At 43.7% G+C, this 27,106-nt stretch overlaps 2 protein-coding genes across 3 annotated transcripts; one reads left to right on the forward strand and one right to left on the reverse strand.

Annotated features, from left to right (window-relative positions):
- Positions 1-2,728: 2,728 nt before the first annotated feature.
- Positions 2,729-5,492, reverse strand: uts2d (urotensin 2 domain containing). Its single transcript, XM_085448615.1, has 5 exons — positions 3,910-5,492; positions 3,647-3,751; positions 3,530-3,567; positions 3,252-3,342; positions 2,729-3,167 (listed from the first exon to the last, which is right to left on the reverse strand). The coding sequence occupies exons 1-5, from the start codon at positions 3,998-4,000 to the stop codon at positions 3,142-3,144; spliced, it is 351 nt and encodes a 116-aa protein (XP_085304741.1). The 5' UTR covers positions 4,001-5,492; the 3' UTR covers positions 2,729-3,141.
- Positions 5,493-6,343: 851 nt separating this feature from the next.
- ccdc50a (coiled-coil domain containing 50a) lies at positions 6,344-26,310 on the forward strand. Of its 2 annotated transcripts, XM_085447288.1 has the most exons (12): positions 6,344-6,659; positions 9,318-9,380; positions 13,011-13,140; positions 15,111-15,201; positions 15,648-15,738; positions 19,306-20,223; positions 20,907-21,058; positions 21,485-21,529; positions 21,729-21,866; positions 21,969-22,048; positions 22,125-22,234; positions 24,288-26,310. In XM_085447288.1, exons 1-12 carry the CDS (start codon positions 6,605-6,607, stop codon positions 24,305-24,307), a joined length of 1,893 nt encoding a protein of 630 aa, XP_085303414.1. In that variant the 5' UTR covers positions 6,344-6,604; the 3' UTR covers positions 24,308-26,310. The 2 variants fall into 2 exon arrangements, with proteins under 2 accessions (XP_085303414.1, XP_085303415.1); XM_085447289.1 differs by lacking the exon at positions 19,306-20,223.
- The last annotated feature ends 796 nt before the right edge of the window (positions 26,311-27,106 follow it).

Consider the following 27,106-nt stretch of genomic DNA (forward strand, 5'->3'; position numbering starts at 1 on the left):
TATATATTTCCCTATATGAAGTCTTTTTTTTAAACAAAACTCAAAAACACAGCCTATTAATCTTTCAGTCATATCTGACCCCCCATGATGAACTGAAACTCAGTTCATCGTGTGCCATATGATTAATGCCTTTTCACTGCAGCGCTGTTTGGACTGTGCTTGTGACTCGCCTCCGAACAACCCAGTCAAATGTGCAACATAAAGCCCGCCACTGCCCACCATCCACTTCCTGTTCGCACAGTTTAAACTAGCTGACAAATGTGCATCACATCAGTAGAATAAATATATAATTAGAAATGATTTAGTCTTCAGTAGTGTTAACAACGCCTTTTTCTATTTCCCCCTTTGATGCTAAATTAATCCTAAAATCAATTCTAAACATTGAAACTTTTAAAGGAAAAAAGAAAACAAGAACACTGACAATCGTGTCGCATTGGACAGTTACACCTCCACTGTCTTGGACTACATCTGTTTCTGTGTGGACAATGTAACAACTTGGAAACGATTCCGTGTGTTCCCTAATAATCCACCCTGGATGACACACGGAGTTCAACAACTTATTCGAACAAGAAACAACGCTTTCAAATCCGGGGACCAGGAGGCATACAGTGCTGCCAGGGCCAACCTGAGAAGAGGCATCAAGACTGCCAAGCAGCAGCACAGGAGGCGTATCGAGGCCAGGTTTGAGAACAACACAAACCCAAGGCAGGTCTGGGAGGGCATCAGGGCTATCACGGACTACAAAAGAAGAACACCATCACCCTCAGCCGACAGTTCTACTCTGGCTGAGGATCTAAATCTCTTTTATGCCCGTTTTGATAGGGAGAACACCGACCCTGTCCTGTCCCCTCTCCCTCAACCGACCCTGCTCCGGTCCTGAGCACTCATGAGCTGAGGCGTGTGTTCCGGAGCGTTAACACCAGGAAGGCGGCCGGGCCGGATGGAGTGCTGGGCCGGGTGCTAAAAGACTGTGCTGCGGACCTGGCGGACGTCTTCACCTCTATATATAACACCTCGTTGTCCTGTTCACTGGTACCATCCTGTTTCAAAGCAGCAACCATCGTTCCCATCCCAAAACAGTCAAATGTCACATGTCTGAACGATTTCAGACCTGTGGCACTCACCCCCATTCCCGCCAAATGCCTGGAGAGACTGGTCATTAAACACATCAGAGCTGCTTTTCCACCATCCCTGGACTCGCACCAGTTTGCATACAGGGAGAACCGGTCAACCGAGGATGCGATCGCCACAGTGCTGCACACATTACTGAAGCACTTGGAACACAGGAACACCTATGCACGGCTCCTCTTTGTAGACTACAGCTCGGCTTTTAATACCATCCGGCCATACAAACTCCGTCCCAAACTCCACCAACTGGGACTTAACTCCTCTCTGTGCAACTGGATTGTGGACTTCCTCACTAACCGTAGACAGAGTGTCAGAGTGGGTAAGAACACCTCTTCCACCCTTGTGGTCAACACCGGTGCCCCTCAGGGGTGTGTTCTGAGCCCTCTGCTATACACTCTCTTCACCCATGACTGTATTTCCTCCTGCGCGTCCAATCTCATTGTTAAGTTTGCAGATGACACTACAGTGCTCGGACTTATATCCAACAATGATGAGACAAACTATAGGACAGAGGTGCAACAACTAGAGTCATGGTGCCACGACAATAACTTGGTCTTAAACACCAAAAAGACCAAGGAGATCATTGTAGATTTCCGGAAGAGGGGTCATAACAACCATCTGCCTCTCTTCATTGGCAGTGAGGCGGTGGAGAGGGTGAGCAGTTTTAAATTCTTGGGGGTAACTGTGACCGAGGACCTGTCCTGGGGCAACCATATCACCTCAGTTGTACGGAAGGCCCAACAGCGCCTCTACTACCTGAGGAGACTGCGGAGCGCACACATTCCCAGATCTCTGATGTTGAACTTCTACAACTGTGCCATCAGCAGCGTTCTGACGTATGGATTTCTAGTGTGGTTCCCCAGCTGCACCAAGGCCGATCAGCAAGCACTCCAGCGGGTGGTGAAAGAAGCTGGCAGAATTATTGGAACAAGTCTGCCAGAGATCAGTAATATCTTCCCCACTCGCTGTCTGAGGAGGGTGCACAGTATCCTGCGGGACCAACATCACCCTGCGCGCCACCTTTTCCATCTGCTGCCCTCAGGGAGAAGGTACAGGTCTATACAGGCCAGAACATCCAGACTGGCCAACAGCCTGTATCCACAGGCTGTGAGGCTCCTGAACTCTCTGCCCCCCTCTCACGGACAATAACCATATCCAACTTCTTAATAGCAATGAACTGGTCTGCATTGGTGCATCATATCTTTATTCTCTTCCCCCTCCTGCCCCCCCCCCCCCTCTTTCTTAAATAGATAACTATCATATCTGATATCATATCTCACAGTACAATAATATTGAATGGGTTGCATTGTTGTATTTTGTCATGTTTCTCAGGTCTTTGTCTGAATTTCTACGAACATTATTGCTAAGGATTGTCTTATTGCATTGGAGTCACACTGGGTTAAATATGTACACTTGGGTTTTAAGGGGTATTTATTATTTTCTTCTTTTTTTTGGGTTGTATGGAAGCCCCAAACGCAATTTCATTGTTCTTGACAATGACAATAAATAAATAAATACTAAAAAAAAATACTAAATAAATTAATCCTAAAATCAATTCTAAACATTGAAACTTTTAAAGGAAAAAAGAAAACAAGAAGTACAGATTCACATTATGATTTTATTTACACAGTAAAATTAACAGCGGTGCATTTCTATAAGCAGTGATGAGGCGATAGAACTTGTGTGAAAAACAAACAAGCATGTAATTCCCAATTATACCACAGGAGGGCGACAGAAACACACGTGTCATGCAAAGAAAACTCTCAGGTAAAGTAATGTGTAATGTTTCGTCATATGTGACCCTCAAGTATTTCCAGTGAGCGGCTGATTATTTACAGATTCTAGATGTAAAGCCACGGTGAAACGAAACCTTTATTAATGAAACAACTATGTTACATCTCTATATTGCTGGGATAAATACAGTGTGATTATACTACTGCTAGTCTGAGTTTTAAGGCTATGTTGGGCTTTGCAGCAAGATTTCACAGTGGTTATCCTCCTCTCACATCCGTCTCAAACGCAGTACTTCCAGAAGCAGGCTACAGGCAAAAAGACAGCATTTTGTACAATGAGCTCATATTAAGTATATTTATAGTGTAATGATTGTAAATGTTAGAGCTTACGTTCTCCGCGTTTCCATGTTATGGATTTGCCTTCTACCATATTAGCTGTAATCTTCCTCTCCAGCTCCAGGTCCTCCCTCAGCACTCTCAGCTAGAAATACAGATCAAAGTGATTATAACACATCGAGAGAGGTTTTCCAATGTTTTTGTGAATTACTGTAACAACTTTTGAGAATGTGTAACAAAAAATGAGTGCGCCATTTATACACGAGCAGCTTGTTCACATTATAATAACATCGAAATCACATTTTATTAGTGCCAGTTAAAATAAGCCTTACCTCCTCGATCTCAGCTAATTTATTAGCCAGCTCAACACCTGCAGAAAGGAGACCCAGTTAACCAAAGCAGAAATGTACCTGTGCATGTTATCACAGGCATTTGTTTGTAGGTCTCACCCAGAGGATCATCCTTTTCCACTGGGACCAAGCTTTTGTGCAGTAATAGTGCCAGAATCTTGCTCTGGGAATCTGTGTCTTCTTTCTGACTGAAAGCAGGGTTTCCTGGATGTACCAAAGCAAACACACAGTGAGTTATATGCTTATTATCTCTCAATATGTTGAAATTTGATAAAACTGTAGTGATAGACAAAGCATTTAATTAGCAGTTGCATGCATTTGGCATTCTAATTCAAATAAAATGTGCTGTTTTGCACACTCACCTGGATTAAATAGGCTCCTCCCGTCTACATTGAGCAGTAGAAACAAATTCAGGAGTCCTAAACAGTAGCTCACAGCTGTAACCCTGTCCATGGCATTCAATGTAATGTTTCAAGCGGATTTCGCACTGTGAGCACTCCTTCGAGCAAGGCTAGATGTCCACTTGCTTAAAACCATCCCGTCAATATATTTATACTTCTCCGAGCTGGGAGGAGGGGCCTGTCGGCCCCTTGATTACTAAATTCACTTCTCGTCACTGTGGACTTCGTCACTGAGCCACCTTCTCACGGGGCCCGTGAATCGTCTGAATGAAATACAGCGATCTGACGCGGACGTGCGGCCCAGAAACCCTACATCACTCTGACACGGGTAAATCAAAAAGAGAGGATGCTATTAATCAACCTGTTGGTTGTGAACCAGGATCAGATGTTCTTGGCACTCGCAAGTCTTTTTCTTTTACTTTAATTGCTTCCTAAAATAGGTACGCAGGAGTGGGTTGGCCTAGGGAAAGAGTGGCAAGTAAATTGATTCGGTCCTTAAGTGCACCATAACCAGAGACGGGCTCTTCAATCTTGGCTTCAGGACTGCTTTGGAGGTGAAGAAGCATCCATCACTGAGGCAACGCCAAACATCCCACACCTCCCATTTTACCGTATCCTATTCTATGAATCAAGGAAATCACATTTCATACGTCAGCCAGAGGAGCGCACACAGCGTTTGTGCAGGCTAAGGGAAATGAACTGCTTGAACCTGCTAAATTTGGCTGTTATTATAAGAGTCCTTTGAAATGAGACTTGCATACAGGGGGTTTCCACAAGCTCGCTCCTTTAGCCACTCATCTTCTAAATACACAAATAAAGAGACTACAAACACGAAAGCTAAAGAATCAGGAAAGACTGTGCTGAGGGGATCTTCAGGGTCTGTAAATGAAAACCAAATGTACCGATAAAGAACTGAAACTAGGCTACTGAGTCTGCAGGAGGCAGTCACTGTTCACGCCAACTAAATATCATTTGGATGCACTTAAAGACCTTACGATGCATTCGTAACTCTGTAACAGCATAACCCAAGCAGTTTAAGCACTCCTCAGAGCCCCACAGCCTCCAGTCCAGCTTCTGTTCTATTTCATCTTTAACATCAGAGGTCAGGCCTTTGTTGACCTCATTGTATTTCACTGAAAAACTAAACAGTAAAACTGCTTTGCTTAAGCATCACTTAAGGAAGCCGTCTGTGCACGCGACCACAAACAATCCCATTGATTTATCTGCAAATGGACCGCTACCATCGACTTATTTTAGGGATGTTATCTCAATTGGAAGCGGTTGTGGTAGAGCTGAACACCAGAGGGAGCAATTAGATTATCATAATCAAAAGAGCAGCTGCAGTGAGCGTGTATTTTATAGAAGGCATGACGCGTGTAAATGCGGATCCATTCACTCAGTCTGCCTTGACGGTTCCCACACATGAATCGTTGCTCGCGTGCACCGTAGTGATGACCCACGGTTGCTTCGTGGTGAAGACTTTCCGAAGCTGCACATGCAGCACACGTCTACAGCAGCTGAACCTCGAGAAGAGGGCTGCGTCAATTCAAAGCCTCTCGTAAGTCAGCCGCAAGTAGTTAGAAACCAACCGGAAGTGTGCTCACTCACTTTTCAGCTTAAAGCAGACGTTAATAGCAGCAGTGCATTCTTATGTCCCTGAATTTATAAACGGAGCAGTTGTATCTGCTGCTGACTTGTAATGATCACTATGAAAATATACACTTAAAACTGCAGCACTTTCGTGTACTAATCATGCCAAGTTTAGAAAATCCACAATTATTACTAGCTTATTTTGGTGATGTATTTCAGCTATTTATAATGTAAGGGTTTAAATTCAAATAGTCTCATTTTCCGAAACATAAGTGTATTCTTAGACAATTTTTTACCTCAATGGAGAGCTTCGTTAAACGTTTCTTTTAGTTTAATAATATATTCAATAAATGTTTGGGAAGCTGGCTGATAAAGGTACATTTCAAAAAACCTAAAGTATAAAGCTAAATCTAAATGTTGGCTTTTGCACAGTCAAAGGTTAAAGTTATACTGGCTGGGCTAAGTTCGTAAGCATGTAGGTCTGGTGTAGTCAGTAGCATGGTTCAGTTGTATTTCTTTATTTATTGTGTCACGAATATATAAATATTTTTAATTAATATTTATAAATAAATAAGGGAACTCTTGAACAATCTTCACTTTGATTTTCTTTTCTTTTTATTCGAGTGTGTGTGTGAGTCGCCTTGAGGCGACTGTTGTTGTGATTTGGCGCTATATAAATAAAATTGAATTGAATTAAATTGAATTGATTTATTTTTCCTGCACAAGTCTTGCGAACGCTGGTATTTTATTCTGAAAAATCTAGACAGGAAATATCCTCTTACTCCGTTGGCCGGGTGTAGGAGGGAGGGAGGGACGCTAGCAATCTGACAGGCAGCTAGCTACAGCAGAGTAACAGCCTGGCAATTACAGCGGCGACGTATCAGGAGAGGGTGGTTACCGAAACTAATCAAAGGGTCGTCCAGCACCTGAACCATCAATCGGGTTTATGAGTTAAGGCGATCAATCAGGCTGCCGTTAACCTTCGGAAAAAACGCTGAAGTGTAATTCACCGTCAACGGGTTTTTTTCTTTTCTTTTTCTTGTTTTTACTTATTATCCGTGACAACATGGCTGAATGTAACGTTAGCATCGACCAGAATAAACTACCTGGAGTGAAAGAGGGTAATGTCCACATAACATGTTTCCTGGAAAAATATAAAGCAAGCTAGCTCTTAAACAGCCAGCCTGTTAGGTTAGGATAACTCTAGCGAGGCTAATGTTAACCGAGTAAACGCAGGTGTTTATTTGTTTGTCTCATGCACTACGGCTAATGTGGCTCTTAGCACACGCTGCTAGTGGATGCTAGCACACTTACTGGTCTTTTCAGGCTGGAGTTAGATGGTCAGTCTGGGTGCAGGTGTCATCCAGGCAGGTTTACAGTGGGAAACACCGTTTTATGTGTTGTGTACATGTTGACACAGTGAGAGCCGCCTCATATTAAACACAGTGCTGGGCTGGTGAAATGTGCTGTGTTTACATGACTTGTAACTTTGTCACCTGAGTTGTTTTCCTGTTTTAAGGTATGTGGTCCAGCCAGAGTTTTGAACACAAGCTCTGTTTGAGTTTTGTTTGTTGTTTTGCCCCCGGTCTCATATTCTCTGGTGCCATTTCCTCCTGCTTCTTATGACTGTTCAGAATATGAATCCCACGAGCTCTTTGCCACATAGACACCCAGAACTAGGTCTGCTATTGTTTGTGGATTTGAAAAGCAGAATGGAAACGGGGGTGTTTATATGGAAAAGCATTATGGATGGGATGCTTTGCTGGTGGGAAGCACCTGTTAGTGTGAAGCAGCTGCTGGGCAGGATGTTTGTTATTCTGGTCAGAGAGAGAAGAATCCTGCACTGCTTGTCTAGTCTGCATTGGGAAGGGATGGACTCTACAAAACTGCTGGAAAAGTTAGAAAACAGTAAAAACAACGAGGTGCAGAAATGAACTTGAAATATTTACTTATATTTAGATGTTCTTGTGGTTTATTAAACGCAGAAGTGTCCATCTATTTGCATAGTGCACACATGTTAGACCTATTTTCTATTTCAGGTCCTGAAGTGAATGATGGTGTGAAAACCTAAACCGTGAGTGCAGCTGTAACCCGTCTTTCACTTGTGCTGAATTCTTCTGAAGTCTGTTTAAAAGCAACTGTTAAAGTACTGTTGACGTATAAAGCAGCAGCAGCCACGATACAGTCTCTTTGCTAAGAAGATTAAGCATATGGTTGAGAAAATGCTCGGTGGAGGTGTCATCCTCCTTCAAAGCATCTGTCATTAGCCATCGTGCACAACGAGGCAGTCTGGATGATTTATCAAGTGTGTTTGCCTAATGGTGGTCGATTCCCTCCCAGCGATCTCTACAGTCACACAGTCACAGGCAGTTACTGGTTATTAATATTTCATGTGGATGAAGTAATCTTTGGACTGTAAGCTTAACAGGGGTGAGGAGACAGTGTGAGCTCCACAAACTGATCGACACTGGTGAATATGTATGATGCCAGATTGCTTTTGCTTTGTTGAAGCGATCTGGTGCCAGCTCCACACTTCTGAAGGCTTTTTGTTTGATGAAGCCATGACAGAGTATTCTGTTTATATGATGCTATGGTAAGTTGCTAAGTAGGGGGAGTTAAGCTACGCTGACAGAACTTTTAAGTCCACATTCATGTTTAGCTGAGGTTGTGAGAAAGGCCTAAAACCGCCTCCTTAGTTCTTCTTAACAGGAAACCGTCTGCTGTTAAAGATCTGGAGCAAACGTGAAGAGACACGAGCTGTGTGCGTCGTTGAGAAGGATCAGGTGGATGTGTCGGGATGACGTTTGGTGCTGGGGGGTTTCGGAGGAAAAAATCCCCACCTACTCCATCAGCCGAAACTGTTGTTTTCAGGATGAATCTTTTGGCAGCACCAGTGATACCGAAACCAAGCCTGGAAAGTTTGCTCTCGGGTTATCTGTAGATATGGAAAATGAGCAGTTCATATTTTTTTCTTTAAGAAAACATTTTTATTCTCTTCCTACAGAGCTGAGATTGTGGCTGGTGGACTTTTAGTCTTTGGCCAGGCCTGAAAACGACAGGAAAAAAGTCCTGCGTCATAAAAACTCAGCTTAGATAGAAAATTCAGGTTAATCTTACTTTACTTACTGTAGCTTATTTGGCTATACACAAACACGTTTCGTTTTACTGCCTTTGGGATGTGTTTTCTGCTAGATGAGCAACTAAATGTTGCCTTTTGAATTGCACTTTAGGGCAGCAACAAAACGTTTTCTCACTTCTTCTCACCTTAAAATAACTTGTCAAGATAAAAAACCCTGAGCGCTTTTTTTAGTCTGAGTGCAGAGCGCTTCCTCTTTCACTTTCAGTTCATCTCAGATCCAAAAACAAATTCCAGAAGGTCAGACAGGATCTAAAATCACTTTGTGTAGCTAAGAATGATGTGCTCATTGTGCAGCGAGGCACTCTGCTCAGCTTATCAGATTAAAAACAGTTTTAGGAGTAGTTTCTCAGTATCGTGACACATTTGATTCCCTGTTGGTGGAATCCTGACACTTTGCCTTCCGTCATGACTTTAAATTCATTTTTATTGATTAAGCACATGAGGGAAGACGTGCCAGATGTTAAACGGGGAAACCGTGAGAAGTCTGATTCAAATTGACGTCTCTTCTTCCTCAAGCTTGTGTTTAACTGGGAGCATAGCTCTGTGTTTGAATACATGGGGCTGTTTGAATGATTGTAACGTTTGCTACACTTTCCAGCACTCGTTTTTAAATGAAGCCTGTTTTTCTTCCTTTCTTTAGTGTGCCGAGACTTTGCCGTGCTGGAGGACCACTCCCTGGCCTATAACCTCCAGGAACAAGAAAGTAAGCATCTACACATTAGTCATGTTTGGGGGTTTTCTTCATCCTAAGGCAGTGGTTCTCATTCATTCTCACATTCAGCTTGACTCTTGATAAAATGAGTTTCTACTCCTGAGGAGTGTCACGGGTAAAACAAGCGTTTGACAAACAGTGCTGCCCTCTCCCTCCTTCAGACGTTTGCTTTCCCTGACTGTGTTCAGGCAGACGAAAGTGTGGCTGCGTTATTCACGTGACAGAAATCCAAGTTTATACAGAGAGGTCTGTATGTGGAGAGTCTGTTTAAACACTTGGTGCCATTTATTATTGCACTGTTTTCTGCATTGGGATTTTTCTGTAACTGCAGATTGTTTCTTTCCTAAATCATTTGGTATCACTTTGCTAAAAATCAAGCTTTGAATTGTGTTTTATTTGTAGCAGTAAAAGCATGCATGCAGCCCACGATGCTCCACTTTGCTATTTGCAGGGCAGAGCGCGGCGTCAGTGGCTGCAGTCTGATTAAGCCCGTATAAACCCTGGTACACAATTAGTCGAGCCATGTTGCGGGACGCCACAAAGCTCTGCATCAGAGCAGTGAGGTGGCTTTTTTGTGTGCAGCAGCTGTAGCACAGAAAGCTCTGATTGTAGAGCTGAACACACTGCATCTGTGTCTCCTTTTACGCTAGCTGGTACTTTAATGTGAGCACATATGCAAGTAGGGCTGGGCCATATTATACCGTTCACGGTAATACCGGTATAATGTTAGGCAACGATAGGAAAATGAAATATCGCGATAGAATATGAGTAAAACGCGCATGCGCAGTGCCTTTGTTTTCATACGCACATGGCCGATTGTTGAGTGAAACAGATGAACCAGAATTGGTTTGTAAAAATGGTGCAACTTCAGTGATGTGGAACTGGTTTGGTGTTTGTCCGTCAGATACACAACAAAGCACATTTTTTTGCAGAACATGCAAGCGGCCGTCGTTATTGTCGTATTTGTTGGACTAAGATGCTCTTAAATCTGGGAGTAATCTGGGTCCTAAACTCCGTATACTTCAGGTCAAACAACACTGCAGCATCACTTAGAGTTAAAAACTGTCTAAATTCTTTCATCTTTAATAAAACGATCAGCATTGCTGCTTTACCAGGTGTAACTATGAAGTTTAACTTCCAGGCATCCATGAAAACAAAAGTTATTACATTTAACGGAGTTAGAAGTTAGCAGGAAGCTAGCGGAAGTTAGCTCGCTAGTTTCGCTAGTTACCTAAGCATGATATAGCATGTTCTGACTGAGAGATTTCTGAAAAAAATCAAACGTACAGCTCTGCTATCACTTCCAACATAAATGAAGACAGGAAACTAAACAGCAGTGACGTTTGTAGGGTTACTGAAGTTGGGCTAGTTGATATATAATGATGTGCTACGTGATCGCTAGCGACACAGCTATGTTAGCATAACATAAACAGTGAAGCTGGAGGACGAACACTAACACTTTTCCACTTATAAAAGTTAACGTGAAGGTTCTTCATGGTTAGAGACAAATGCAGTCGCATGGCAGGATGCTGTAAACGGACCAAACTTCAGTCAGGAGAACAACTGAGATAATCCATCCACAATACGAGGTTAGTCATTAATATACTGCAACAACATGGGAATAGAGCAGCTGCCAGAGAATTCAACATTAATGAATCAATGGTACAGAAGTGGAGGAAGCAAGAAGAATGAGTTTAATAAAGTTTGATTTATCTGACTGCTTTGTTTCGCTTAATGTGCCTTATAATCCCGTGCACCTTATGGTCCGAAAAATACGTACTGCACACTACAGTTTAATGTTGCAAAGCACCTCTTTTTAACTTCAGTGGATATTATACATGGTTATGCTCAGGATATGTCAGCCCATTTCTACTGGAAATGCCTTTTAGTTAAACTTTCAGCAAGGAATTTGCATTTGCACTGTTACATTTTTATAAAGCTTTAATGTACATAAAAACCAGCTTCTTGTTTAAGTGAAAATAAATGGAAGGTTGTCTTTTTGCGCTAGTAATGTTGTGGAGTTGTATTTTGTCTCGCATCAATTATATCGTCGGTTATATCGTTATCGCAAATTTTCAAATATATATCGTGATAAATATTTTTGGCCATATCGCCCTGCTCTATATGCAAGTAATTAGAGTCATTATAGAGGGCTCCGTTCCCTCGCATCAAGATAAGTTGTTGAAATCTCACATCAACATCTTTTTCAGGTTCTTTCCGTGCATCAGAGACGGGCTGCTGCTGTATTATTATCGAGTCTGGTGAACCTCTGCACTAAGTTTAGAGTGTGAACCGAGAGAACGCGCTGCTGTAGAGGACACTAGTTTGTCTTTCCGTTTCCTCCATTGTAAAACCATATAAAGGTAAATTATGCCACGAGCTCTGCTAAATAAGAGGAAGGCAGATGTCATCCAGCCACACTCTCAGTGCAGATTAGCTGTAATGAATGTGATTGTGCCCTTTTAAAGCTGTAGGGATCTACCACCAAGGCTCATTTCCATTTGCTCCTTTGTTGCCACAGTAACTGATCAGGTTTGTGTTGGCAGAGTGTTCTTTCAACTTTGACCCTGGAAGTCAAAAGGGAGGATGCCATTTAATATATTTCAGTAGTTCTCTAAATATGCAGTGCCCCCCCCCCCCCCCCCCCCCCCCGTTTTGTTTTTCTTCATGGATCACATCAGCAGATGGCGTCCAAAAGAAGATTTTAAGCACATTGAGTTTGTGTTCATGTGCAGATACAGCTGGCTTTTGTTCCCATTCAAAATGTTGAGCATGCAGAACAGCAAAGTGTCCAAATGTCACATGGAAACATTTCTGCAAGGCCGTGTCAGCACTTGGCATCTTCCGTTTCTGTGTTTGCTTCTTTTCACCGTGCAGATTTCCACTCGTGTCTGTTCTCACAGCTCAGCGTTGTTTCTTTTCCTGAATGGCCCGAGGCCTCTTCAGAGGATGTGTTTTATGAACAGATTTCACAATGTCCATTTTGTTTCCTTGAAAGATGAATCCAGATTGCTGTTGACACGGCAAACATGGCAGTGGATAAATGTCCTTCATTTTACGGTGTGACTTCAGTTATACCTTCAGACTTTTTTTTTTTTTCATGGGCTGTCAGCACGTGAAAAATTAATCCCAGCGTCATTCAAGAGAACCCCCCAAAAATCGATGTCAGTCCCTCGACTCTTTATCATGATGGCACAGCTGTGACATGGTTTCCTGTTTCCATCCCACCGATCACAGACACAGACCTTATGGAGCTCCTCGCGTACAAATTGCCAAATGTAATTTTGTCCCGGATCAATAACAAAGTGAACAGAACTGAGCGAGTGAGTGATGCGCTGCTTACAAAGTGCTAGAAGTGCGTCAGCAAGCAGGATTTCTCATCTGTTATGGTCGACTGCATGCCGTCACACAACCTTGGAACGACGCCTCAGCCGCTAACATTCATTCCTCAGCGACTGAGAGCGCAGTCTGTTGAATAGCAGAGGCTGAAACGGCCGCGGCGTTTCTCTTGTCCTCAGACGCTGACGTGTAGACCTGCAAATAACCTCTGCTGTTCAACATTTATGTTATCTCACTGATAGTCAAGCCTGTGTGTGTGTGTCTCTGTGTGTGTGTCAACAGTTGAGAGCCACTTGGCCTCCAATGTCTATAAGAGCCGTCTGGTGCAGAACGACCTGCAGGTGGCCAAGAAGCTCCAAGAGGAGGAGGATGAGAGGGCCAAGATCAAGACTCAGAAAGAGAACGTTGCCATGTAGGTGTCCCTCACACGTCAGCCTCATACACACCTGTTAAATGTAAGAAGAGCAGGAATTCCTGGAGATGTGGCTGATGGCTCAGATAAAGTCCAAATCAATAATGCCATGGAGCACATTTATTCATTGAGCTTTGTGCTAATGAAAAGTCATACTAGAGTCAGCAGTTGCATAAAAGCATGCGCCTGGTTATAGTTGTGCATATGAGCAACATTTGTCCAAGTAGAAAAATAAGGATCTGCTGGTTGGATGTTTGGTTTTTGAAATGAAGCACTCGATGCACCTCGAGGACTTTTAAAGCCATCAGATTACTCAGCAGTACTCGCTGTGAGCGTTATTAGTTACTTTGATGATGGCATCTGTTTCCAATTAGTCTAATCTCATGTAATTACTCCCAAACCCCGTCCTCGGACAGATTTGTGCTTCAGCAGCGAGGTCAGCCAGCGCAGCGCTCTAGGTGACTCCTGCTGAGTGATTGTTCAGAGTAGGTTTAACACTGTTATTGTTATAAATGAGAAGATCCTGTCATTCAGTATGCTTTCAATCTTGTTTTTGCCAAGGAGCAATCATGAGGTTTGGAGCTGGTTCTGCTGACCAGCTGGTTTTCAGATTATTTAAGAGCAGATGTTGCTGAGCCATGCGTCAATTAGGCGTAGGATGTAACAGACTTCCTAACAGGTCTGTGCTAAAGACATGTTATATCTGTGTTAGGAGACTCATAGACTCAAGCTAACCTACAAAATGCTTTCAGTCTTTATCCTGCTTTAGAAACATGCAGAAACAAACGGCATAAGCAGATCTTCTTCAGTTGTTATGGAGTCTGTGTGGTGTCTTTGTCACCGCTGATGTATAATTATATTCCCCGAGGGGTTTGGGTTGCTTCCAACTGCATGTCCAAAGCAATGCAGCGTGTACACTTACTAACCACAGTGGCCTGATGCAGAAACATAAATCTGGCTCCGCTGAACATAGCAGAGAGCTCTGTTGTCTCTGTTTCAGCCCAAAGCAGCAGTTGCATCCCAAGTGTGCAAAAAGGCACTTGGAGTCTTTCTGTGCTCTGCAGTTTTAATCAACATAAAAGCGCTGACTCGCCGAACCCACTTATTTTAAACACACATAAACATGCAGGGCTCGAGTAGAGGGATTGCACTCCCTGGGTGCCAGATGCCTCACTGACGCATGCAGGCCGGTGCTGCCGGTCTTGTTCCAAGCTCACCGTCTATCCCACACTCGCCACTTAGACACCGGACTAAACAGCATCACTTCTTTCTCAGCACGTACTGTTTCAAGACGCTCAGGTGCAGCAGTTTGTTTACATGTGCCACTTTAATTCATCCTAAGCCGTTAACCACTCGGGTCAAATCCAGGTACGGCGTGGGTTGTATAAGCTCCTCCTTCTGTTAGTAAGATTTCACACTCAGGTGCGTCTGCACACACTGTAAGGATTTTCACACACCAGCCCTGCAGGCAGATGGTGTTTTTGACTAAATCGTGCAGCTTCAAAGATGAGCGTGAGCCAAGGCGCTAGTGAGATCAACCCTGCAGTGAGCTAAGATCCTCCTGCTCCTGCCTGAGGCGCGCTGACCATCATTCACAACATGCTGGATGACTTCAAAGCTGAGGGTTCGGGTGTTGACTCCCCTTATGAAACAGAATTACTGAAAACTGTAAGTGACAAAAAAGTGCATCATTTTCACAGTGTTGAAGTCAGTGAGGCTTTTAAACCTTTATATACACAACAATCTAACGTGTGTAGTACCAGAGCCGGTTTCAGCACCACTGTGTGAGTTTGTCATCAGAATAATTGAGACTTGAAAAGTGTAATAAGGCTTATTTAACAAATGTGTCAGTGTAAATATGCATCTTTAAGCAAAGCTGTGAATTTAAAAATGTCCTTCCATTACATCCCTGCTGTAACATTTTCCCGCTTCTTCTCTTCGTACATGCTTGCAACACATGTGAACCCCAGCGAGCGGCAAGATAACGAGATCGCCCAGGAGATTCAGGAGGAACTGGTCCGACAGGCAGAGCGACAGCGACAGCAAGAAGAGAAAGATGCGGTAGGAAGTGGACCTGAGGCAGTGCTGCTTGTTTCTACCCCTCAGTTGTTTCTAGTCTTCCTGTTTTGGGCGGGTCATTCTTTTCCAATCATTGCGCCTTTGTTTCCACTTTTATTTTATTTTATTTTATTTTTAAGTAATTGGGACCTTTTTTTTTTTTCTTTTTTTTTTAAACATTACAATGACATTGTTGATAAATGGGAAAGCTGAGAAATCCTAGATTCTGTTTCCCAATCAGCAACACTGTTTGTGTTAGATTAGTCAGAGTGAGCTAACTTGGGTCAGATCGCCTCCTACGTGCTCCATAAGGTGTACGAAGCATGTGCTAATTGGCCTGAGAAGCGAGCTACTGTACGTGCACCCAAAGAAATATGACCTTTGTCTAAGTGGGACATTTCTATATTGATGCGGGACGACGTGCTTACTGTTGCGTTGTTTTGTTGCAGGCCATTGCTCGTAAGCTGCAGGAGAAGGAGATGAAAGAGGACAGGAGGAGACATAAGCAGCTGGAAACGCGCTTTGATGAAGATCATGGAGGTGAGGAGAGCACCGCTGACTTATGTAAATGCCTCATTTATGTTGACTTATGGCTGTCGGAGCAAAGCTAGTTTTCTATCTGTAAAACGGCTGACCGTTGTATGAGCGGCCCTTTGGCGACAGTGGGAAGGAAAAACTCCCTTTGAACAGGAAGAAACCTCCAACAGAACCAGGCTCAGGGAGGGGCGGGGCCATCTGCTGTGATTGGTTGGGGTGAGAAAAGGAAGACAGGATAAAGACATGCTGTGGAAGAGAGACAGAGATTAATAGCAGATATGATTCAATGCATCATGGGAATCCCCCGGCAGCCTACGTCTATTGCAGCATAACTAAGGGAGGATTCAGGGTCACCTGGTCCAGCCCTAACTATATGCTTTAGCAAAAAGGAAAGTTTGAAGCCTAATCTTGAAAGTAGAGATAGTGTCTGTCTCCTGAATCCAAACTGGAAGCTGGTTCCACAGAAGAGGGGCCTGAAAACTGAAGGCTCTGCCTCCCATTCTACTTTTAAATACTCTAGGAACAACAAGTAGGCCTGCAGAGCGAGAGCGAAGTGCTCTAATAGGGTGATATGGTACTACAAGGTCATTAAGATAAGATGGGGCCTGATTATTTAAGACCTTGTATGTGAGGAGCAGGATTTTGAATTCTGGATTTAACAGGAAGCCAATACAGGAGAAATCTGCTCTCTCTTTCTAGTCCCTGTCAGGACTCTTGCTGCAGCATTTTGGATCAGCTGAAGGCTTTTCAGGGAGTTTTTAGGACTTCCTGATAATAATGAATTACAGTCGTCCAGCCTGGAAGTAATAAATGCATGAACTAGTTTTTCAGCGTCACTCTGAGACAGGATATTTCTAACTTTAGAGATGTTGCACAAATGGAAGAAAGCAGTCTTACATATTTGTTTAATATGTGCATTGAAGGACATGTCCTGGTCAAACATGACTCCAAGGTTCCTCACAGCGTTACTGGAGGCCAAGGTAATGCCATCCAGAGTAAGAATCTGGTTAGATACCATATTTCTAGGCTTTTCAGGGCCGAGTACAATAACCTCAGTTTGATCTGAATTAAGAAGCAGAAAGTTAGTGGCCATCCAGGTCTTTATGTCTTTAAGACATTCCTGCAGTTAGTATTTAGTATTTATTTATTTATTGTCATTGTCAAGAACAATGAAATTGCGTTTGGGGCTTCCATACAACCCATACAACTAATTGGTGTGTGTTATCTGGCTTCATGGACAGATAGAGCTGGGTGTCATCTGCATAGCAGTGTAAATGTATGCTATGTCTTCTAATGATGCTGCCTAAGGGAAGCATGTATAATGTAAACAGAATTGGTCCTAGCACTGAACCCTGTGGAACTCCATAATTAACCTCAGTGTGTGAAGAGGACTCTCCATTTACATGCACAAACTGGAGTCTATGAGATAGATATGATACAAACCACTGCAGTGCAGTACCTGTAATACCTACAGCATGTTCTAATCGCTCTAATAGGATATTATGGTCGACAGTATCGAACGCTGCACTGAGGTCTAGTGCAGGACAAGCACAGAGATGAGTCCACTGTCAGAGGCCATAAGAAGATCATTTGTAACCTTCACTAAAGCTGTTTCTGTGCTGTGATGAGCTCTGAAACCTGACTGAAACTCTTCAAATAAGCCTCTGCAGATGATCTGTTAGCTGTTTGACAACTACTCTTTCAAGGATTAAAGAATAATTCTCACAGCTTTTCACAGAAGAATATAAAGTCATGAGTAAGGCCACGGGAGGTGATCGGTCTCTGTTTCTGTGCCGGATTTGGTTTTGTCTCCAGCTTTGAGTGCGGTGGGCGTGTCTCTAACACTCATGGCGATTGTTGCTGACTTGAAGATTGTGGAATGCATTTATAAGCACATAATTAACCCTGAAGGAAGGCTTGCGTGTTCCTGCAGAGAAATAACTCGTCCTTTTACTCCCAGTGCAGAGCGCTGATTGAGCCTTTTGTACCAGAGTTGGCATTTAGTGAATTAGGAGCAATTTTAGATTTACTTCTGATGTATTTAAAAAAACAACAACATGTTTTTAGTGTTTTTTGGGGCTTCTAAAACGTGTTAGCAGCTCAGTGTCACAATTTTATGTTTCATGTTGAAAAATTGAAGCTTTGCTGCAAGTCCTAATCCAAAATGTCATCACGATTGCTTCTGTACCTGAAGCGCTGCGGCCGTTTCTTATTGCGTCTTGTTGAGGCATGAGTGCGGTCGCAGGTCTTGAACCACAGTTGTGAGTGTGAGTGTGGGAGGAAGTAAATTTCCTGTTCCTAATAAAAGCTCAGCTTTTCTCTCTGCAGCTGCTAAATCTAATGTGACATGCTGACTACCAGCTTTGCCATTTCAACCCTTTTGGGTGTTTTGTTTCTGAGATTGACTCAGAACACTAAACCTCTACAGTGGTGTCGCTCCCACACAGGAAGCACAGAGGAAAATCTCTTTTTTCCTTTTAGTCAACAGAAGAAAAATCAGTCTGGTTTTCTAGCAATTTGGTGCTCTGCAAAAATTCAACACACACACAGTTTCTACTTAAAGTGCTCGTGAGTGATTTTTATCTTGTGCTTGTTTGTTCATTTAAACTGTCACGGAAGCTGATTTGAATAGTTTCCGTGTTGGTGTTTGTCGGCGCAGACGGGGACGGGCGAGCCTCTCGCTGTCAGTCCACCTGCTTGTTCTCTGTATCGACTGCAGACTGTGAGAACTTATGTAACTGCTCACCTGTAACGTCACCACTGGGCGTTTGCACCTGTGACTGTGATGATGTCACAGTCTCTCTCTCTGACGTACAAAAACATGTTGCTTCTCGTCACTGAACAGCTGTCAGGGTAGAATAAAAGGTTAAAAATAGGAGAATATTTTATTTTTTTAAAGTGAGACGAGGTGAGCAAACAGCGAATGCCCGTGGGCGTCTGAGCAGGTGTCAGGCTCTGCTCGTACCTCCCTGCTGCTGGTTGGATAACTGGAATGCCATTGCACTGACTGGCAGTGCGGCGAGGACTGGCCTGAGCTTTGTTCCTCGCTGTGCGTTTCCTTTCATTTGTATTCATTCAAACATTTCTCAGCCACATGTCGACTCCCAACAAACAGGTTTCCTTAAAGGTGAAGTGCTCAGATCAACAGTTTGCTCTGTTGGTGTGTCTGCAGCGTCTGTATTTACAAAAGCAGTGGCATGTGGAGTGCAATGGAGGAGCAGACCATTTGTAACCATTTAAAAACATCATATACTGGTTGATGTCCCATCATGAGTCCTGAGTGCCTTTATATCCAGTCAGACTGTCTGATAGCGGCTAACACTCGCTGTTGCTGTCTTTGCAACATTTTAATTTTCCAACCGTAACAACTGCCGGGACGTTTTGGGTCATTTAATGTCATCTTCTGCATTTCCTCTTTCTTCTAACCACTGCTCTCCTCACAGGTGCTGTATCTAACCCGGTGCTCACTGTCTTGACTTATATTACACCTGTCTGTTGTTGTTAACTTTCCCTGTTTTCATCAACCACCACCATCATCATCATCGTGCCTTCTCACTCTGCTTTGCTCAGCTGCAAGAAGACCTCTAGACTTGGACAAACCCAGACATCACACACCGACGTCCCCCGGGCGATACGATGCTCCGGTGAGCTCACGTCGAGATTACTCTCCAGATTATAGTTCAACAGAACCTAAAAGGAGCAGACACCCAAAACTGGATGCTGCAGCACCCCGTGGTCGCTCCAGATACCCAGAAGGCTATCTGCTGGGAGAAGGAGGCCGTAGCAGGCACGCAGATCCTTTTCCTGAGCACCTGATGCACAACAGAGGCAAACACGGGGACAGGTATCCAGAGCACGAGCCCTCACAGACTGGCAGAGCCAGGGATTTAGGATACGAGGACACAGAGAGAGTGGTGAGGAGGAAAGAGAGGCCAGCTAGACCACCTCCAGTACAAATTCCTAAAGAGAGGGACAAAACGTGGGTCAGAGAGCAGAACAGGCAGTACGACCGAGACGGAGGCAGAGAACCGGAATATGAGAGGTATACTGCAAGAGACCAGAGGAGGGACAGAGATCGGAGGAGGGACAGAGACCAGGACCTCAGGTGGGGAAGAGCAGAGGGGCGGGACGGAGAAAGATCCAGAGACAGAGGACGAAGTTTGGACAGAGAGCTAGAGGGACACGGACATCGAGATAAAGGAAGACAAAGAGCGAGAACCCGGAGCAGGGAGAGAGGACTCGAAGAGGCCTTTGTGGAGCCAGCACACAGCCGGGACCGGCTGAGGGAAGGGAGGGCTTCCTGGGAGGGGGAAGAGGAGGATTTTGAGAGGACCAGGGGACGGCACCGTGTCCAGTCCAACCCCAATGAGCTGTTTGGAGATCATAGGGGCGATGAAGGCAGAGGAGACAGCAGGGAGTTCTGGGACCTCCAGCAGGGGGAGGGTCGTGGCAGGGAACGCAGTCATAGTCAACCCAGCGGAGAGACAGGTATCACCCCGAGCTCCCTCTGGGCTCTGCGGGGGGGCTGTGTGGTGTGCTAAACCTTTCTGTGGCAGTCTGAGGTGGTGGGTCAGTCTAACAGCGATCGCTAACACACACGTTAGATTCACTGTTTTCAGGATCAGCGATCTTGTGATTTCAGGTTTGAGGCCAATGATTTATTTCGCCTAGTGTGGAGTTTTCTTGTCTCTGTGCTTGGAGTGAGGCGTGTGCTGTGTGCTTTCTTATGGCTTGATGAGCTTTGTAAGCTCAAATGTTTCCTTGATAAAGGGCTTCAGAGCTGGTTGTGTGTTCTTGTCAATTGAACAAGCTAAACTTTACCATTTCATGGTTTTAACTGATCTGAGATCTGCCACAGGTTTAAATGACCCAAACACAGCGAACAACACCAGTGGAGATGCACTGCAGCCCTTTAAAGGTGCATTGGCTTTGATCAAACTGCTGCTGAATGTATTTTTGTGTGAATGTGGCATCAAATTATTGATCATTCAACAGACAAATGATTTTGATCCATAAATCATTTTAATTTATCAAGAAAAATGATACAAACTTTACTTTATTCTGTAATTGTGTAAATTGCACCTTTAAGATGAGATTTCCTTTTGCTGAAGCGAATCCTAATAAATAATCATCGCAGCCCTGCTCTGTTAGTCATGATTTGCCTTTTGCAGGTCGTATTGCGCACCATGGCGGCGGGTCAGTAATGCCAGAGACCGAGTACGGACTGAGTGAGGCCACCAAGGGTTTGACCAAGCTCGATCTGCGCGAGCAAGAGCTGAAGGACCTGGAGGTGGCCAGGAAACTGCAAGAGGAGGAAATTAAGGTCAGGAAGGAAACCAGAAGAGAAGTACGTGTTGTCCATATGTGCACGCACACCGTGACGTACAGGGAACAATCACATTAGCTTATAGTTAGCAAACAGTGTGCACAAAGAGCAAAGTTAAAGGTCTGTCGGTCTGTGTGTGGTTGAGTTTCTTCTTCTTTGTTTAGAAATCAGTTTTGTAAAGAAATGAAAATGTTTGAATAACTCTGCCCATAAATGTATTTTTGTTGTGCATTATTTGATTTGACATGATGAAACGTGATTGGCTCCAGAGCAGCCAATGACAGTAAAGCATTTGACTCTGTTATCAAAGCTGTAAAGAACTTGAAGCCTTGATGTCAAAAACCAAACTGAAAGTGTTTTTCTTGTGTGTTTCCAACATCACGTAACATCTGTGTGAGAACGTAACCTTTTCTCTGGTTTCAGGCGAGCCAGATGCACGTGCGTGCAGCCCAAGTGGCACAAGACGAGGTGAGTGTGTGGAAACTCCTCCTCCAACATGGATAAATGTTACGTGCAAAGATGCTCTGCAGCACTGGAGGTGTCGCTTTGGCTGCTTCGTGTGAACCAGGTGTTCTCTGATGACATCTGGGACGCTTGTGTAGAGTTATGTCATGTGACATGTAGGACGTATTCTGGGGTAAATGACCTAGTCGCCTCGCTTTGCCAGGAAATCGCCCGACTGCTGATGGAGCAGGAGAAAAAGGAGTACAGGAAGAATCGCGAATGGGAGAAAGAGAAGGAGCGGGAGAGGCTGGCCATGGAAAGGATGGCAGTGGAGAGGAGGCGGCAAGAGGGAGACTACAGGGTAATTTTCCATGACCGTGCATATTTTTAACATGCGTGCTTTTTCCATATAAGACTGTATTTCCTCTGTGGGACAAGAACCATAATTTCTGTTGGTTTCCAGCCAAACTCCGAGGACGTTGTCCGGCCCAGGACACGAGAGGAGTACGAGTACCAAAGGCAGAAGAACTACAAGCCTCCGAGGTACACGGCTCTCACCAGAAGAAATGTCCAGTCTGTAAAGAAGCAGAAATGTATTAATGTTTTGCACGTGTTTCAGGCCTCCACAGCCGCGCACACATGACTATGAGAATGTCAGTCCTGGCTACGTCTACCCAGATCACCCTGCTGCCCCTCGCGCTCCAGCCAGACCTGATCCAACTTACAGAGGTAAATGAAAACCTAAACAAGGCAGCTGCTGCCCTTTTTCAACACTGTGGTGTTTTTGCACTTTAGTCTGCTTGATGCTAATAGCCGTGTCTCTCCCAGCGTTCCTGGCTGCGTGTGTTCTGCAAAGAAAGAGTTAACTTTGAATCTGCAGATAGAAATACATCAGGCTGTCAGACTCAACACTGGCTCAGAAGTTTAATTAACTAAATATACTAGTAATACTACAGTATTTAACTAAGAAGTTTTTGTTTTTTTATTTGTTTTATTTATATAGCACATTTCAAAACCAGGGGTGTGCCAAAGTGCTTCACAGAATCGATTAAGTGCAGTTACAGATACAAATATACTGACAGGTGGGAGACATAACTATGCAATATACAGTAGGCACAAGCCAAAGGCTGAAGGTTAAACACGATAAGCTTTAATCAGAGCAAAACGATAAAACACAGTGCCATTACGAACACGCAGATATAGGTTGAGATTATTCCAGAGGTAGGGTGCAAGAGAGGCGAATGCTCGGTCACCTCTGGTGTTGAGCCGAGATGTAGGTCACACCAGGAGCATTTGGCCTGCTGATCTAAGCGCTCCCCCGGGGGTGTAAAAGCTGAGGAGATCAGTAAGATAGCTGGGTGTGGTATTATTTATGATTTTAAACGTGAACAATAAGATTTTAAAATCAATGTGATTTTAATGGGAAGCCAGTGCAGGTCAGAAAGAACCGGAGTAATAGACTCAAACCTACCAGTCCCATTTTGAACGACGGCAGAATGGAGACCAGCATAAAGGGAATTACAGTAAACTAATCTGGATGTAACAAAGGCATGGATACGTTTTTCAAGGTGCTTACGTGGTATGTAGGGCTTGGCCTTGGAGATTAGACGTGATTGATAGAAACTGGATTCAACTACCGAGGACACGTGTTTGTCCAGCTTAGAGGAACTGTCCAAGACAACACCCGGGTATCAGAAAGAGTCAGCAAAGGGCCCAAATACATCATTGAGTTCAGCCTGACTATCGACGATTATGATTTCCATCTTCTTATCATTGAGAATGAGGGAATTGCTCAGCAGCCAGTTTTTAACTTCATTCATACAATTGAAGAAGTGTTGCAACGATGACGTGACATCCTCAGCCAGTTCAAAATGGATTTGAATGTCATCCACATAAAAGTGGAAAGAAATATTGTATTTTTCAAGGATTCGGCCCAAGGATAACAAGTATTAAGAGAACAGCATAGGACCCAGTACAGACCCCAGGGGGACACCAGAGGTGACCGGGGCAATGGAGGAGGAGCAGGTACCCATGGTGACAGAAAAGGACCTTTCTGATAGGATTTAAACCAGCTAAGGGCACTGCCCGTGATGCCCACCTTAAGCCTCATTAAAAGGACATTATGGTCCACCAAATCAAAAGCAGAGGACAAATCGAGCAAAGCTAAGACCACAGGGCGCCCCGAGTCAGCGATTGAGAGAAGATCATTAAAGACTAGCAGTAATGCAGTTTCCGTGCTAAAGCTTAGACCCGACTGTATTTTCCCCGATGTTGTTTGCATCCAAATAAGCTTGAAGTTGGGAATGAACAAACAAAAAGTTTACTTGATTACTTTGGTCATTTATCAGTAGGAAAAAAACCAGTTAAAAGTCTAAAGTTTACATTTTTCATTGCTGTCCAGATGTCCAGTCTTCTGGTCCCCAGGCCTCATCTTTGACATCATCAATGTTAAAATGAACATCTTCATTTCTTTCAAGTGGTTTGTTTTGGCCAAATGTCTAAATAGGAACGTCTCCCTTTATTTTCTTAGCACTGCCTACATGAACACGTGAGAGTGCTGAAGGCGTTTAGTTCGACCAGAGCTGGTTTCTCGTCACTCATATTAATAAACTCCTGAACGCTACCTTGGAAAACTTGAGTTCATAAACACTGCAGCATAAATTGCACTGCAGCAGGGCCACGATTAGTCAACTAGTCACGATTACGTCGACTATCAATCGTTTGTGGCAGCGCTACACTGCAGTATATGGAGCTCATTTTCTGTCTCTTCCATCTTTTTCAGGTGCCCATCACAAGCGGTGACTCAGGCTCTCGCCCGTGCGCACACATGCTGTCAGTCCTCCTGTGTGTGTGTGTGTGTGTGTGTTTATCTTTTATTTTCACCCATTCACACTCTGTTGGCCAGAATCCTTCGGACAGTCATGAGTTGGCAGTGGGATTTTTTTTTTTTTTTTTTTTTTTTTAATATCCTCCAAAGTTGAGGAAGTGGATGTGTGAGTGCTAGAAATACTCATCTTTTTTTTTTAATGATCTGTAAAATGTGATTGCATATTTCTTTGAACTGATGTGACATTAAGCCTAGCCAAAAGAAATCTCCCATGATTCTTTGCTGTGTAAATGAAGGAACTGCCCCCCTGCTGTGGTCATTGTGTGCCATCAAAGGGCTTAAAGCCTCTGCTGGATGTAACAGTTCCTCGAGACTCTTCATGGGACATGCCTGTCTGGTCCACTGTGGCTGTTACAGTGTCTTAGATACCAACGTGGCAGCTTCTTTGTTACAGCGTGCTGCGCCTCTGTTCTCGCCGTGCTGTGCAGCGAGGCCCTGTGAGGGCTGCCCATGTGCCACACAGCCTTTGACTCTGAAGGGGATGCATTATATTTTGTTTTATTTGCTGTAATTATAAAACAAAGCCTTGATTTCGGTGCTGGTAGCTCTGGCTTTCATATGTTTCCCACCTTGTTCCAGCGCAGAAGAGGTGGAGCTTAGCGGCGATCCGTGGACATCGATCAGCTCGATGTGTTTGCGGTTTTTTTGCTTGTGAGGGGAACTTTTTTTTTTTTTTCCACTTAACCCTGTCTTTCTTAAACTGTAGTGGTATGACTGTATATGACTTACTGTTTCTATGTGCATGCTTACTGAGAGTGTACAGATGTGTACATGCATCTCAGCTCTGTATCAATATTAACTGGCTCCCTCTTTATTATCAGAAAGGGCTAAAGCTGCAAACAGCCAATAATAATCTCTCTGTAGAAACTAAATATGTGCTCACATATACTGCTGTACAGTATTTCAGTCTTCTGCCAATATTTCATATGAGCTTGTCATTTCCAGCTGGCCCATAAAAGAACCAGTACCAAATGAAATGCATGTGTTGCCGGTGTCAAACCTGAGTTCATGCTCAGACGCTGTGTGTAAATCTGCGTTCTTGTTTTTTACATTCGACCAAATCATGTGGAAACTGTTCGGTTCTCCCTCCATGAAACTTGTATCCTGCTCGTTGTCTTTATTGAGAAAGGGAGCTTTATATTTATTTTTGTAAATTTCTTTTTTCCTCACATTGTTTCCTCAGTTTTCATTGGCCAAGCTTCCCCGCTGTCACTTCCAGGACTGTCCGGTCTCATACTTCCTGCTTGCAGAAAGGAGAAATTCTAGTGTTTTGTTTTATATTTCTTCAGGTCCTGATATTTTTGGCTATGAGAGGGAAAAAACGGATAATGAAGAGCACATTGCTGAAATGTTTGTGATTGCCACACAATGACTCACTCATTGAGCATTTGGTGCTGCGTAGAGTTTTTGCTTTGTAATAAATGTTGCTGAAATTATAAATCTGCGTGGAGAACAAGCCCCTGTGCTGTACGCAGAAACTCTTCTCTCGTAGTGCGTTGAACAAACATGCAACTGTCATTGAACTACAGTGTGTGCTACTTGCTGTTGACAGAATGAGATGTGCCATATACGTGTTGTTTTTCAGGGACTTTACAAATTGGAGCGATTAAAAGTTGTGGTTGTAGCGGAGCTAGCGCACCCACTGTGGTGGGTCTCCCTAATTTATTCTTTGATGAGAACGCCACCTAGTGGACGTGCTTCCAGTTGGTGAGGGTACAGATCACAGTGATGTGTATTTGTGTATGTTGTGCTTCAGATATGACTTTACTTTCATGTGTTGTCTGTTTTCTTTGATTTAGGGCTTTATGCAATCTACCAATCATGAATCAACATGTTGGACTTTTAAAGTAAAATGAATTTAAGTTGCTTTTACTTGTAGCATCTCAAAATGTAATAAATTGCATCAGCATTTACACCATGAATACAACGTGTTTGTGAAGCTGTAGGCCACTCAGCACATCTCACCTGACATGCCCGCTTCATCCCACAGCTTTAGTTGATAAGAATACAGGGGGGGGGTTAGTGTCAAAGGTCACATTAGTTTATTGGTCAAGATATTCAGTGACCTTAGTTTCACTCCTCTGCTCATGACGACCTGCAGTCACCCCCTCTGGGGCCCGCTTGATGTGGGAGAACCCGTAATGCAGAACGTTTGAAGCCTTCAGTGACCTCTGACCCTGGCACATGTAACCACAGAGTTACCTGTAGTACAGGTTTTGAGTTTCCAAAGGCAGAAACTGCTCAAAGCCTCTGGGTTTGAGTCCTCTTGAAAACCTTAGACTTCAAGAAACTACACCTACTACTTAAAAAAAGTCAGTTTGAACTGCGACTGTTCGTATCACTCCTCTTCAGTTTTTAGTGTCACTTAGGTGATTTCAGCCATGCTAAATGAAAGGAAGACACAGTATAGCAGGAAGTGCTGCTTTATTTGTATTGCTGCATAGGGAAACAAGCAATCATTTTTCCTTTCATTATGCTAAAGTCATGTACTCAGTGTGCGATAACATCCTTATGTGAAGTGTTTAGTGCCAGCAGCAGGTAGCCTTTTATTGTCAGTTTTAATTAAATTCTGCCACTCTAAAGTACAGTCACACCCTTCCTCTGAGAACAGAGCTGGTTCACCAACATACCTGAAATACTGAAGGTTTGTCTGCAAGTGGTAACACCACTGCCATGCCCTCCATGGGATATGTCACAACTGAACTACTGGAAGT

The sequence above is a fragment of the Copadichromis virginalis genome, linkage group LG23, assembly GCF_057382275.1.
Source record: "Copadichromis virginalis isolate Kocher_CV1m ecotype Utaka linkage group LG23, C_Virginalis_male_GT1.1, whole genome shotgun sequence".
Classification (NCBI taxonomy): domain Eukaryota; kingdom Metazoa; phylum Chordata; class Actinopteri; order Cichliformes; family Cichlidae; genus Copadichromis; species Copadichromis virginalis.